The 14,288-nt window shown below is 48.2% G+C and overlaps 1 protein-coding gene and 1 long non-coding RNA gene across 3 annotated transcripts in view; one reads left to right on the forward strand and one right to left on the reverse strand.

Annotated features, from left to right (window-relative positions):
- FMOD (fibromodulin) overlaps positions 1-4,995 on the forward strand; it is a 10,412-nt gene extending 5,417 nt beyond the window's left edge. For both annotated transcript variants that reach the window (XM_024750940.1, XM_024750939.1), the window contains one exon: positions 3,101-4,995. In XM_024750940.1, the coding sequence (XP_024606708.1) occupies positions 3,101-3,252 (152 nt within the window). In that variant the 3' untranslated portion in view covers positions 3,253-4,995. The remainder of the gene's footprint in view (positions 1-3,100) is intronic.
- LOC112403477 (uncharacterized) overlaps positions 1-11,536 on the reverse strand; it is an 89,168-nt gene extending 77,632 nt beyond the window's left edge. The window contains exons 1-2 of the long non-coding RNA XR_003003910.1: positions 11,500-11,536; positions 6,730-6,811 (exon numbers count right to left, since the gene is read on the reverse strand). This is a non-coding gene — a long non-coding RNA (uncharacterized LOC112403477). The remainder of the gene's footprint in view (positions 1-6,729; positions 6,812-11,499) is intronic.
- Between the last annotated feature and the right edge of the window lie 2,752 nt (positions 11,537-14,288).

The following is a 14,288-nucleotide window of genomic DNA, read 5'->3' on the forward strand; positions in this document are numbered from 1 at the left end:
TGCTTCCTATTCCCAAGGCAGGGTTCTCTGGCCTCTAAGATGTTGCATGCTGCAAAGGGTTTGACATTTGCTTGTAGCTGTTCATCACCCCACCCAGGAGTCACCACTACTCACCTGCCACCCATTCTAAACGCAGGAGGATCGTCACAACAGAAACGTCATACTGTATACAGTGCTTTAGCAGAGTTTGACTTGAAAATGTGACAGCGAAGGGCAGCTGTCATGGGAGAGAAGCCATTCGTTATTGCCTAACGGTACAATCAGTGAAACTTGGGGTGGGAAAGTCTCCTTTGCAGTATCTTGTCACCCTGTCTTCTTGCAGAACCACATCTGCCGCTCAAGTACAAGGTGGTTCACCCCTTCCAAAAGCTCTGCCACAGATAAAATCACTTCAGTCGAGTGTCTCAAGGTCTTGCAAGAAATTTCTCCCTTAAGTCAAACCTAAAAATGTCCAGTGCCTACCCCAAATCCCTTCTTGTGCAATTTAAGCCAAAGCCCCTTTGTCTGGTTATCTCCCTTTTAGTCTTCTTTTGGCAAAATAACACCGACTCCTTATTTTCCTTAATTAGTGGATTAATACATGTAAAGCGCTTGGTTCGCCTGGCACATAATTGAAAAAGCGATACATAGTAACCATATTATAAGCTTTTCTTCTATTGCCACTTTGAAATTGCCAGGTACAGTTTTGTTCTGTTTTATTTTTTTCATCGCAAAGATGGGGAAACTGAGACACAGAGAAGGAAAGGCAATCTCTTTAGGTCACCCAGATCTTGTAGCATAGCCTCTACCATCAACATCAAAGGACTGAAAGCCAGGCTTCTCTAGCTGAGAATGGAAGGAGTATCTCTCTGATTCAGACCAACAGCAGGAAAGACCGTTCTCCAAGCTCAGGCCCTCGCCTGGGCAAATGTGAAGGAGGTCTCCCTGCACAGCTGGTCAGGGACCCAGAGCAGGGGTGGGTGGTGAAGGTGGGATATTGAAGCAACCCTCTGAGAGGGGAGCTAAAAGGACAGGAGCTGAAGGGTGTGCAGTGGAATTAGGCCCGGCCCTCTCCCTCCCCCTTCCTTCTTCCATTAGCATCTCCCTCAGTTTTTCCAGCCTGGCAAGAGCAGGAAACACAGCTCAGAATGTTATTCAGTAGCTCTGAGATCCAGGGGGCAGGGCGGGTATACCAGGAAGAATTTGGAAAGACTTTTGTCAGAATTTAATCCGGGATGGAAAGTGTCCTCCAGAGTCTCCAAGCAGAAGCCCCTGTCCTATTCATGAGCTTAGGGAAGATAAACAGGGGGGCTCACGGTGCTCAGCCTGTGGATAGAATCTATACATGCTGTGTGTTGAGCAGCCCCTAAGTGCTCAACAGTTGGGACCCAGGACTTTAGCAGGCAGTCTGAAGGCCCCAGGATGGTGTAGAGAATCTATGGTGGAACCTCTAAGTGCAGTCTGCCGACAGGGTTGGAGGTGATATTTAAGCTGGGCCACTTTACTTCTCCCCAGCCCAACTCACTCCACCTGTTCCACACAGACACCATAGACCTGGCCCCTGGCCTTGGCTCTGCCCCCGACCTGTCCACCTGGAGGCCACTTGATCCATTCCCTGGGACCAGAAAGGAAACATCCAAAAGCATTCCAGGTCTCCACCCCCACGCCGCACCGAGTGCTCTCCAAAGAAGGGTATTTCCTGTTCTCATTATTCTTTGGGGCTGGGTTTTCTATCTTACATTTGCAGTACAAGTTAACTGGCTGCAGCCTCAGCCCATCTCCTCTCTGTCAGTCTTGACAGAGACTGAAAACAATTGCTAGCGCTAATTTGAAAAACAATTTCTTCATCTATCTAAGCTCTCCATACTGTCTTCCTTGCAACCTTCACGTTCATACCCATAATCTCTCCATCCACAATGCCCTCGAAGGTCACCTCTAGGAAGAGAGTCAGGAAAGCCTTCCTCCCATTCCTCCTGCCCAGCTCCAGGCTGACACACAGCTCCTGACCACTGTGGCAAGCAGAGGAATGCCTCTGGTTGAGGCAAAAGCAAGCCCAGCTCTGGGTCTGCCTAAGTGTTACAGCCTACGGAGACCCGACAGGTAACCTCACCCAAAGCCCCTTTGACATGAGCCACCTTCCTGACGCTCTCACACACCGTGTTGAAGGCCGCCTCTAGGGGCTTCAGCAGCTTCTCAGTGGTGACTCTGGCTGTCCTTGCTGGAGTTTTAGCTGAGTTCTTGGTTTTTATCCTTCAAGTTCCTGACCCAGCAGGCTAGAGACAGAGGTGGCTGATCTGTCCAAGAGGACAACCAGAGGGAGAACAAGGTGAATGGTAGCAGAAGGATTTGTATTTAAATCGAACAGAACTACTGTATCAATTAGGACTGCATGGTTTGGAGGGAAAGTCTTCAAAAAAGGGTACTTCTTTTGAGATTACAAAAAAAGGAGGGTAAACCGTACCATATTAAATGTGGGATGCAAGGGAATTATTTATTGGAATTTTGAGCTCCATAGCAGCCCTGTTCATCTATCAGTTTCCATCTCCTTAGACCTCAGGGCCTTGCTCACTCCTTTGGCTTTACTCAGAATGTACACGGACAACGCCCTCAAAGCTCTGCACTCAGAGACACTTGTCTCTCAGTCTAGATTTTCTCTCTTTAATTTTCTGCCACTTGCTCTATCTGCAAAGTGTTAGGAAATATTCCAGATTTAAGTCCCTGCATTTCCCCAGTCTTCCTTCTTAAAACAATTCGGAAACACCCTCCTCTCCAAAAGCAATCAAAGCTGCTCGGGTTCGTCTTTGACTGCCTTCTGCTGCCACCTGCTGCCTAAAGATGGGAAAAGATCAAGGCCTGGCTGGAAGGACATTCCAGGACATTCCAGGGTCTACAGAGAGGGGTGGGTATGAGGTGGAGCTATGCAGGCAGAGACCCCACTCTGTCTCTGGTTCTGCCCACTAATTGGTGCAAGTATGACTCCGATCCTGGAAAGTGCCTGCCCCACCCAGCCGAGTTCCACCTCTCACATTAGAAGCTTCACAGAGGCTGTCTGGCCTCACTGCGGACCCAGGTCCCTGATCTGGGCTTCTCCGACCCACCCCCACCCCTCTTGTTCCCACAGAGTTCTCCATCAGCAGCTTCTGCACCGTGGTGGACGTCGTGAATTTCTCCAAGCTGCAGGTGCTGCGCCTGGACGGGAACGAGATCAAGCGCAGCGCCATGCCGCCCGACGCACCCCTCTGCCTGCGCGTCGCCAGCCTCATCGAGATCTGAGTGGCCCACGCACTGGGCGCAGGGCCAGAGCCCCCGTGCCCCTCTGCATTTGGCTTGATGGTTTGGTTTGGCTTTTGCTGGAAGGTCTGGGACAGACCATGTGACAGAAGTCCATGGGCTCCCTCTACAGTTTTCTACCCTGTAGGCAAGTTCAGGTGGAATCAGGGGACAGGCGGCCTTCTTCTGAGGGACATGAAACTCTCCTTTCCAGGACGGAAGTGGTGGCAGACTTCTTCAGGGACTTCTGTCCCTGAAGTCCCAACCCCAGAAATCTTATTACCCGTTCTTCACAATGATCTGGTGCCGTGAACCCTAAAATTTGCTTGAGCAATAGTACATAACCTTACTCTTTAAGCAATCACTGATTCTGTCTGTGAGCAGCGCTTGACAGCTCTGCCATGTGCTGGGCGAGTTGTGCAGTTACTCTGGGCTCCCACTCGCTGCTTCTCAGTATATACCTCTTTGGCCAACTGCCTCCTCTTAAGTCCACCTCATCCACTCAACGTTGCCCCACAGACACGTCTTCTCTGCCTTGGGCAGAGGCAGGAGACCCCAAGGCATATGCTCATCTGCCCAGTGCCTGTGCAGAGAACTCACACTCGCGTCTGAGGTTGGAAGGACGCCAAGAGTCACCTCTACACCAGAGGTCACCAGTATGATGACCATGTTCTTGGCTTGATGTGGGAGGAGAAAACCAACCTCAGGCTTAGCTAAATGTATAGGGCTATATTTTAGCAGCTAAGCAATTCTTTGAAGGTGGATCAGACTTCAAAAGAGGAAAGGCCATGGACTCAGCTGGAGACTAGTTTGGGCTTGACTGAAAAAAAAAAAAAAGAGGAAAGGCCAGATTCTGCTTATCATCAGCATCCATAATGGAGGCAGACACACCTCGAATTGGCTGAATTGAGGAAGCAGCTGCAGTAGTTCCATTCTCAGCCAGCACTCTGCATTCCCAGCAGCTCCCTACTTGGGTCTTTATCTTCAAAGGCAGAGTCCATGCGGTTCTCAAAGCATGAGAGAGGTAATTTGTCCTCTCCTCTTATGCAAGCAGAAAGGTCTATATCCTGATGGGAGAGACAGACTCCAACCAGCCCAGGATTTGCCAAAGGAGGAAGCTGTGGTATTAATTGTTTTCTCCTAAGGCCACAGTTAATAGTACCAGCTCTGGCTGGAGATGCTCATTGGGTCAGTGAAGCCCAGGCCAGGCAGCCAAATCTTGCCTGTACTGAGCACAAAACCCTCTGCTTTCACATCTCTGAGCTACACTCTCATTACTGAAGATGGCTGTTACTTTATAGCTTGGGTGGAGAGCAATTAATTCTTCCCATTTCTGAAAGGAGTGTCGTCTGGGGACCTAACCCTCCTGCTCTCTGGGGTACCATTGGGATGGAGCCATCCAGGCAGCCATGGCCAGGGACTGCTTGAGGACAGCTAGCCCTAATCTGCTCCTTGCCCAGATGCCACTGTGTCCCTGATACAGTGTATGCTTTGAAGCCGTTTTCCTGAAAAGGGAAGGGGGGGATACTTGGACTGCTTCTTGGCTCCAGACCTTGAAATCCACAAAAGCCAAACCAGCTCATTTCAGCAAAGGAGCTCTGAGGTGAGGGGCAAGGCTGCCGCTGCCCCAGGGCTCTTCAGAAAGTATCTGCATGTGAGCACCTTCATGCCTCTGTAAAGGATCCTTATCACAGGAAAAGCATGAGTGGTGGCTAACCCAACCAATAAAGTTCTTTTACAATTGCATCCGCAAGAATGGAGTCAATTAAGGCAGACACAGAAGGGTAACTTTAAGGGGGGGGGGGTCACATAAGCCTCAGACTGGAGGAGCCCACTTTCTCATCTATTCTGCTTGGGTAGATATAGCTAAGAGGTTTGTAAAAAGTCACCTGTATAAAATCTCTAGTTAGCAAACTCTGTGCTCTGGAAGTTCTTCTTTAAGTCTAACTTCAATCTCACTAGCTCCATATTTCCTTCCATTTGGTCCCCAAGGGATAAAGAAAAAAAATTTGTTTTTTCAATCATTCTATCATTTTTCTCCTTCAACCGTCCTCCCTTGTTTACCCAGTAATTATGGCGCTGGTGGGTCCAGAGTATTGTTGTCTTAACCGCGCCTGCCCTCTAGTGGCAACTATGTAGAACTGAGGGCAGTCAAGTACTGCAAAGCCAAGTTGGGCCTGGAAGAGGAAAATAAGCCTTCAAGTAGCCCATCTGCTCTTTCATTCAACTTCTCAATGCACATTTCTTTTTTCTTTTTTTAAAGAAGATGTTGGGGGTAGGAGTTAATTAATTAATTTTTGCTGTGTTGGGTCTTCGTTTCTGTGCGAGGGCTTTCTCTAGTTGCGGCAAGCGGGGGCCACTCTTCATCGCGGTGCGCGGGCCTCTCACTATGGCGGCCTCTCTTGTCGCGGAGCACAGGCTCCAGACGCACAGGCTCAGTACTTGTGGCTCACGGGCCCAGTTGCTCCGCGGCATGTGGGATCCTTCCAGACCAGGGCTCGAACCCGTGTCCCCTGCATTAGCAGGCAGACTCTCAACCACTGCGCCACCAGGGAAGCCCTCAATGCATGTTTCTTGAAAGCCTTTAAGAGCTAGGCTTGTGCTTTTAGGACAATTCACTATTTTCTAATAGAGAAATAACCACAACTGATATTTACTGAGCTGAATATATTATTTACTGAAGATATTCACTAATATATTCTGTGAAATTCTGTTTCTAAATCCAGTGCTTCTCAAGAGGGTAGCAGGGGTGGATTATCCATCAGGCTCTGATGGATAAAAGTTGTCTCTTTTCCTTTAAGCTACCATTTGATCAGTACTTATGTGTTAGGTGTTTTATTTATGTGGCTTCATTAGCATTCCTAAACATTCTATGCCATTGGTACTATTATTTTCACTATTTTATATAGATGGAGAGACTGAGGCACAAAGAGGCTGAGGTCACCCAGGAAGAAAGCATCGAGGCCAGGATCTGACCCCAGGCCATCTCTCTCCCCAGCCTGCCAGTTTTGCTCTACTGTTTCTACTGTGCTAGCCTGAAGATCTCTGTGGTCCTGGTGTATGCAGAACTGCCAGGAGTGTGGGGGATGCTCGGTGGTAGATGGGGTCTCACAAGTTGGGGGAGGCCATCCGACTTTATTTTTTGTGGACCTAAATCCATTCTGCTAGCATTCACAGTCCCTTTATGAATTTTCCAATTAAAATTCACTCTTCATCAATAAATATTTACCACAAGCCCCTGGTCAGGCACTGGGGATACTGCAGACAATAAAAGCAAGCCTTCCTTGCCATTGGGGGATTTATAATCTGGTGCAGTGACAAGCAGTGAACTAAAGAGTCACCCCAAGGACCACATAGTTACGAACTGAGAAAGGGCTGTGAAGGAGATGAGGATGGGTCTACGTGAGGATTATCAAGGAGCCTGACCTAGTCTGGAGGAACAGGGGCAGATAATCAGATATGGAGGGAGAGTGTACTTACCTAGATGAAGAGACGGGAGGAGAGTCCAGCAGAGATAACAGCATGTATAGACCTCCTAATGCAGGAGGAAGCTTCCTGGACACTGAAAGACAGCAAAAATGGCTGGGGGCACAGTGGCAAGGAGCAACGAGGCTGGAGCTGTAGGCAGGGGTAAAACCATCTACTGCCTTTATTCTCTTATTTCAGACACAAGTACCAAAAAACTTTACCAACATTCCAAAGCTCTGGCTCAATCTCACAGTTCTGTCTTCCAGCAACTAGCGGGCAGATCTCACTTCGCACCATCAGAGCCTTTTCTAAAACTTTTAAAGGTGGCAATCCATGCCCACTTTCTCCCATTCGGCTCTGATCAGTACCGAGCTCCAATGGACACTTAACCAATAATCATAGCATCAGAAGTGGTGTAACCAGGGAGTCTTGACATTTGTGGACCCCTTTGGCAGCCTGCCAAAGCCTATGGACCTCTTCTCGAAATGTTTTTGAAGGTATAAAATAAAATCCATTGGATTCCAAAGGAAACCAATGAAGTACAGTTATCAAAATGTATAAATATTTTAGATCATATATATATATATAAATGTTTGATGTCATAAATAATGAGATCCAGCAACAAGTCTAAATAACTACAGTCATTTCGAAGTGCTAATGAGCACGAATGTATGTATTTTCAGTAACTGTAATGTGATATGAAGATATCTGTAATTTCAGTTGGTGACAAAGCTTCAGGCTGCTAATATTGCGGTGACTTGTTACCTTCATAACTGAAGGGAATGCTAAATTTCAGTTAGCAGTGTGAAAAATGAAGATTCAGTGTTTTCTCATCCAAGTTCTGGGACCCTCCCTAAATTAAGCCATGAAAAGACAGGCAGAAAGGCAGATCCTATTAGAGGAAAGGCAAGAAGAGAAGGCAAATCATGGTCTTGTCTCTCTATGAGCACAGCTCAATCATTCAACAAATTTTTTCTGTATGCAAAATCCTGAGCCAGATAATGTCAATAGTTGGTGCATTTAGTGTATGAAAGAATGAATGTAAAGGTCTCCAGGTACTTGCTGTGGAATTTGGTGGAGACAAAAGTAACTAACTTGCATTACACCCACAGGGGAAGTAGAGAGTTGTTTGTGTCTTTAAACTTTACAGAGTAGCACTTTCTGTATTACTCTGCTTCTTTCAGTGAACATTGTGTGTTCAAGATTTATCCATATTGATCCTTGTAGTTGCAGTTCATTCATTCTAACCATTGTGTGAAAACACCTAAATTTATTTCTCGATTCTCCTTTTGAGGGACATTTAGATTATTTTCAATACTGTCATATTAGAAACAAATGATGCAGTGAACATCCTTTTATCTGTCTCTTTGAGATTGCATTTGAGAGTCTCTCTAGCGTTTACATCAGGATTTCTTAACAGTGCGCTACTGGCCTTTGGCTCTGGATAATTCTTTGTGGGGCAAGGGGTGGGGGGACAGAGTGGACTGCCTGTAGGATGTTTAGCAGCATCCCTGGCCTCTATTCATGAGATGCCATTAGCATCTGTCCCCTCCCCAGTCCAACTCAAAAATATTTCCAAAGTTGCCAAATGTTCCCTGGGGGGTCAAAACCACCACCAGTTAAAAACTACTGGTATATATGCCCAGGAGGGAAGTGCTAAGTCGTGAAATATGAACAATTTACCTCTACTAGATTCTGTCAAACTGCTCTCCAAAGGGGTTGTACGAATGTGCACTCACACCAGTTGTACCTGAGCCTCCATTTCCCCACAACCCCATGACGCCAAATACTGCTTCAGACTTTAGTAATTTGGACAGTCTGATGGATGAGACTTGGTATTGATATTTATTTTAATTTGCATGCCCATCCTTTTTTTTTCAAAGATGATAGCAATTACACTGATCTATTCCTTCTTAGAAGCTAGGCTGAGCCTTTGTTGACAGTCTCCAAAAAGGAAAGGAGCTAAATCTGCTGGCCCAGCACAGAGAACCTGGAGCTGGAATCAGCAACAGAACTGGTCCTCAACCCCAACCCAGACTAGCTTCCTCCACCAAGAAGGCTGGGGGGAGCCCCAAATGGGACACAGCCCTCTGTGCTGTGGGGAGGTGTGAGCAACTTGCATCTTTTCTAGTCTACCTGCCCACGGGAGCAAATACAGAGATTAGAAGGGGTAGGGAGGTGGTCTCTCTTGCCGGGTACAGGGGGCTGGGAATAACAGTATCCTCAGTGTCCCACCCAAAGCCCACCCCACAGGAGCTGCTGTAGCTACAATGGCTGTGATGGCGTTTGTAAGCAGTGGCAGTGGGCAGGTGCAGATGAGAAAGCATCAGCAACAGGTAACTACATGAACAGTAAGTGAAGGGCAGCATCAAAGGTGAGCATCTCCCCAACCTCAGGTCACACGGCATCAGGCCATGACTCACGAGCATTGGCGAAGGCAGCAGTGAGGATGGTTTGTAAGACCCCACACCCCACCAAGGACAGAAAGAGAGAGGTAAGAGGCAAGCAGCTGTGCTAGCTGCAGTAAGGCACGTCCACCTATTGGCTCCATTGTCACACCACCAGATCATCCGTTACTTATAAGACAGAAGAGGATATGTGGGGGACCCACAGTCAATACGACACATCATTTCATGTGTTAGTTGAGCAACCTGGTTAGACTGTAAATTCTTTAAAGGTAGAGAGCGTGTCATATGATCCCTCCATATACCTCACAACAGTTAGCACAAAGCTGGGTTCATACGTTTTTAATAACAACTGTTGGATCATATTTCTGGGAGCCAAATGGAAATAGTAGCATAAAATGGATTTAATAGCCTGTTGCACACACCCACACCCACACAAACACACCCCTTTTAATTTCCAAAAAATATGAAGTGCTTTCAACAGTATGACCCCAGTTATCTTCCCAAAATATCTATAAAGTAAGGAGCCAGGTCTGATTCACCCACTTTACAGATAGGGTAATTGAGACCTAACACTTTTTATTGACTTGTCCCTAATGGCATATACTCAACACTGAAACCCAGGTCTGCTGGCTTCCCACTGAAATACACCCCAGTGCTGGGTGCCCCTTGCATCCTCCCTGTCCCCGGCATCTGGCACCACTGAGGTGCCCCAGACACATCATTGCTTTTGTTCTTAATAATGCAAAACATCAACAAAGGTCACTTCTGACATCAACAGGGTACGGCAGGTGATAGAACATGGCAGGATGACCACTAGGGGTCTGGGAGCACTGAACTGCCAGCCTCCGTGTTCACTGAGGAAAATCTACGGACCAGTGTGTAGCATTCGGGGGAGAGGCAGAGACTGCAGAAAAGATGAGTGTCTGAGCAACAAGAAAGGACTTCAGTGGAGAGTTTTGGGAAAAACTTAACAGTCACACCTTGGTGTTAATGTAAGTATATGGAGAGATCAAGTAAGGCACTCCATGAGTCCGTGAAAAAAAAAGGAGACTGTTAAATCCTATTAAAATGGGATTACTGTAAATCCTCAGATGCTGCTGTTCTAAAATTTTTGAGAGGGAGGAATTTGAAGAAAAGTCCTTGACTCTGAGCTTCCACTGCAGGGGCACAGGTACGATTCCCAGTTGGGGAAATCCCTCATGCTGAATGCGGCCAAAAAAAAAAAAAACCTTGTTAAGAAAAGTCCTTGACTCTGAGCTTCCACTGCAGGGGCACAGGTACGATTCCCAGTTGGGGAAATCCCTCATGCTGAATGCGGCCAAAAAAAAAAAAAACCTTGTTAAGAAAAGTCCTTGAGGAAAAACGAATCCTATCTTGCCAACAGATCTCTCCCTTTGTAAAATCTATGAGCTAAAACAGGACCCATGTGAAGGCTGGGGGCTGTGAGACTGTGCTAAGTTTTATTCTGAGTCCTAAATTGTTTTACTGATAGTAATTTTAAATGTCCCTAGAATCTAGTTGTTATCCCTAGCACCTAAACCAAGAATGGGGGGCTGAGATTAACTGTGGGGAAGTAATACTCATTCCTTCTTTATTAATATCTAAAATAATATCATTTATTAGGCATTATGTGTCAGGCATTCTGTCATAATAATGCTAGGAGGTAGGTGCTATTATCATTAGCATTTTTCATTGGTAAAAACTGAGGTTCAGAGAGGTGAAGTATCTGCTCAAGGTCACTCAGCCAGTAGCAGTGGCAGAGCTGGAACTGTACCCTGTCACGGTCTCTAGAGTCTTAATCTTGATGCTACTGTGCTAGGTTCTTTGAATATGTATGTGTGCATGTTTGTGTGCATTGAGGTGGGGGAACAAACTTATTCAAAATGCTTTCTCTTACAAAGCTTACAATGTATGTCCTCAGAAATCTATACTGTACTGAGTCTAGGAGGTTGGTGCCAATAGGTACAGTGTAATAAAGCGGATGATTAAGTTGGTTTTAGAGGATGGGTGACTGGTAACACGGCCCTAGGAGGGCGTGAGCACACACAGATGTACAAAAAGAAAACGAAGAGGGCCCGAGTAATAAACGTGGGAAAATAAACGCCCAAATACAGAGGGACTTTGGAGAGAGGACCGAGGAGGTTTCAGAAACCCAGAACCTCCAAAATTGCTCAAGAAAGGCTGCACCAGCCCTGCAGTCGGTCAGGCTGTGAGGAAGGCCTGAGAAATGGAGGAAAGACCTAAGCTTTAGGGACCCGAGACGCTCTAGCAGCAGGTGGCGGGAGGGAGGGGGTCCCGGCACAGAGGCCGCCACTTCTCGGCCCCTCCCCCGCCTGCCCTTTCCTGGTGAAAGGCCCGATTCTCCGCCACCTACCCGCGCAGCACCTCCACTCCGAAAACGCGTAGTGTCCCGCCTCCCCCAACCACCCCCCCCCCACACACACTTTTAACTCCTCTCTGCCAAACCGCGACATCAAGGAGAGCTTTGACTGGTCCGCTGTGCCCCACGGCCAGCCAATCAGCAGCTTGTTACCAAGGTGGGGGCTTCCCAGAGGGGGCGGAGGCTGCGGCACCACCCAGTTGCCAAACTAGGAAAACCAACTAGCTAGCGCGTTTGGTCGCGTTTCAAGGTCCCAGACAGCTTCTCCGTAGGGACTGAGGGACGTGGATGATTGGCCGGGGGCTCCTCCCTCTGCCCACATCCGGGAGGGAGGGAGCCAAACACCTGCCTGCCCTCACGCCCCTAGCCTCCCCGCAGCACCACCCTTGCGGTGCACGTCTGAGTCCGGGCGGCCCGCGCGGGATCATCCTCGGCTGTCCCCGACTGAAAGCCGTCGCCGTTGCCCCCCAGGCGTGTTGAGGACGGGAGAACTGCCTCGCTGGAAGGTGCAGAAAACAAGCCCACCTCACACGTTTGAGGCCGGCCAGACTGAGAAGTGAAGACAGGCTGAGATGCTGTATTGCACTGCGTGCCCCACAGTGACCAAGTGACCAGTTCATTCCACATGACCTTGTGGCCTGGGCGGGGCTAGAGTAGGGAAATACCCAAGAAGCAGAAGAATCAAATCTCAAGTCCTTAACCCCTTTGAATTGATTATCCCATCAGTAAAATAGGGCTAACAATAATGCCTCAACTGCCACAAAGCAAGGTCTGGACCAGAGGGTTTCAGAGCCCCAGGTCCTGGAGCTGTTCGCTCGCCCTGGTGAAGGTGAAAGAGGGATGCAGGTGGGAAAGGGGGGCTACCCGAACAGGACCACTATTTTTGGAACAGCAAAGACCACATTTCCAACCGTAGCTCATTACAAATGGGAGAGAGGATGGAGGCAAATCTACACCCTTACCAAATTCCCCTTTGGCCTTGTACCCAATTCCCAAATTCCCTGTTTCTCTCAGTTTCCATTGTGTAGCCTATATAAATGCCTCCTGATCTGGTAATGGTAATGACAATAATATTTAATAACATTTATTGTGTCCTTACAAAGAGCCAGACACTCTTCTAAGTGCTTCACCTATATTAATCCCCTCAAGAATACTGAGTGGGAGCAATTTTTTATCCTCATTTTAAAGATGAGAAAATTGAGGCATTGAACAATTAAATAACTTACCTGTGGTCGCAGAGCTAGTACATGGCAGAGCTGAAGTCAAATTGAATCTGACTAGTATGTTTCTACCTAGGGACCTAGGGCCCCTGTGCTCTTGGGGGCACAGACTGCCTTTTGAAGCAGCCTGTGCCCCCAAGAGCAGGGCCTCCAATTATTTGCTTTCTCAGTATTTCCACAGACTCAGTGTATGGTCTCATCTTATAAAATGAAACTAGATAAAATGGTGAATTTTATGTTGAAGAAGTTTTACCACAAGTAGAAAGAAAGAAAGAAAGAAAGAAAAAGAAAAGAAAGAAAAGAAAGAAAGAGGAAGGGAGGGAGGGAGGAAGAGAAAATCCTCCTATCCGTCTGCCCAGTTCAGGTCACCATTGAACCAATCTGGAACATCCCTAAGTGCCAGAAGAGAAGGGGTAATCCCCTAAACTTCACAGTTTTGTTGTGTGTTTCCAAAATGGTTCCCTCTTAGGGCAGATACGAATTTCAAAGTTGGGGAGTGGTGGGCAGGAGTACAGAAAGGAGAAGCTGAGAGCCTGCTCACAGCTGGTGTAAGCAAAGACTATCCACAGGGCGTGCTTGGGTCTAGAGGGCAATCTCTGTTTCACTTCCCCTCCCCCATTCTCTTATTCCCTGAACCCTGACCCCTAGCTCAGTCCTCCCTACCTCCCCCACCCCCACCCTCACCCACCCTGCACCCAGGTTCCTAGCAACTTGGGCACACCATCTGCCTATCCTCCCCCTTCCCCAGGGTCTTAGCTCCTTTTAGTGAGCTCTTTAAATAATTAAATGCCCCAAAGCCTCCCACACACTGATCCCAGCTCCTGGCCTGGGGTGTTATTCAAAGACCAGGAGCTGGGCTGGAGGGCTGCCAACCCCGACATCTCAATTCAGCTCCTTTTTTTTCCTGCTCAGCTGCTGGGTGGTTAATGGGCCTTTCCTCCCGCTTCGGCCCCTCTGCCCGCCAGCCTAGTACGCAGAAACCAAACAAAAAGAAAAACGCTGTGAGGGACTGTTGGGGGTGGGGAGGGAGGAAGACACCAGACCCACCTCCAACTGGGAAAGGGATGGGGACAGAGAGGGACAGAGCAGCTTTCCCTGCTCCCCGTCCCTGCAGAGGAGCTGGGGCCACTCCCTCTAACCCTGGGGAGCTGTTTGGCCGAAGGGGAAGGGGGAGGGGTATGACCAGGAGAGAGGGCTGGAGGCTGTCAATCACTTGGGTGTTTAGGGGCTTAGGCAGCTTCCTCATGCAAATCACCCTAGTGAATCACTGAAAGTTTGGTCCAGACACAAAGAAGCTGCTTCTCTCACCCGCCGCCTCTCTCCACTGCACTACAGCAACCCCACCCCTAGCCAACCAAACAAAAGGCCCGAGCCCAGCGGTGCGTGAAGGAGTGAATGGGCGAGACCATCCCTGGTGACGTCCCACCAGACAGATGGCAACAGTTGCCCCACACCAGTTTCAAGCCTCCTTTCATCCTTCTGCCAGTCATAAAGAACAGCCTCCATCTCTCCAGAGTCCATCAGCTACTCAGAGCCCACCCAAAGACAGAATGGGGGTAGCGG

This window comes from Neophocaena asiaeorientalis, unplaced genomic scaffold, assembly GCF_003031525.2.
Source record: "Neophocaena asiaeorientalis asiaeorientalis breed wild unplaced genomic scaffold, Neophocaena_asiaeorientalis_V1.1 scaffold67, whole genome shotgun sequence".
Lineage (NCBI taxonomy): Eukaryota > Metazoa > Chordata > Mammalia > Artiodactyla > Phocoenidae > Neophocaena > Neophocaena asiaeorientalis.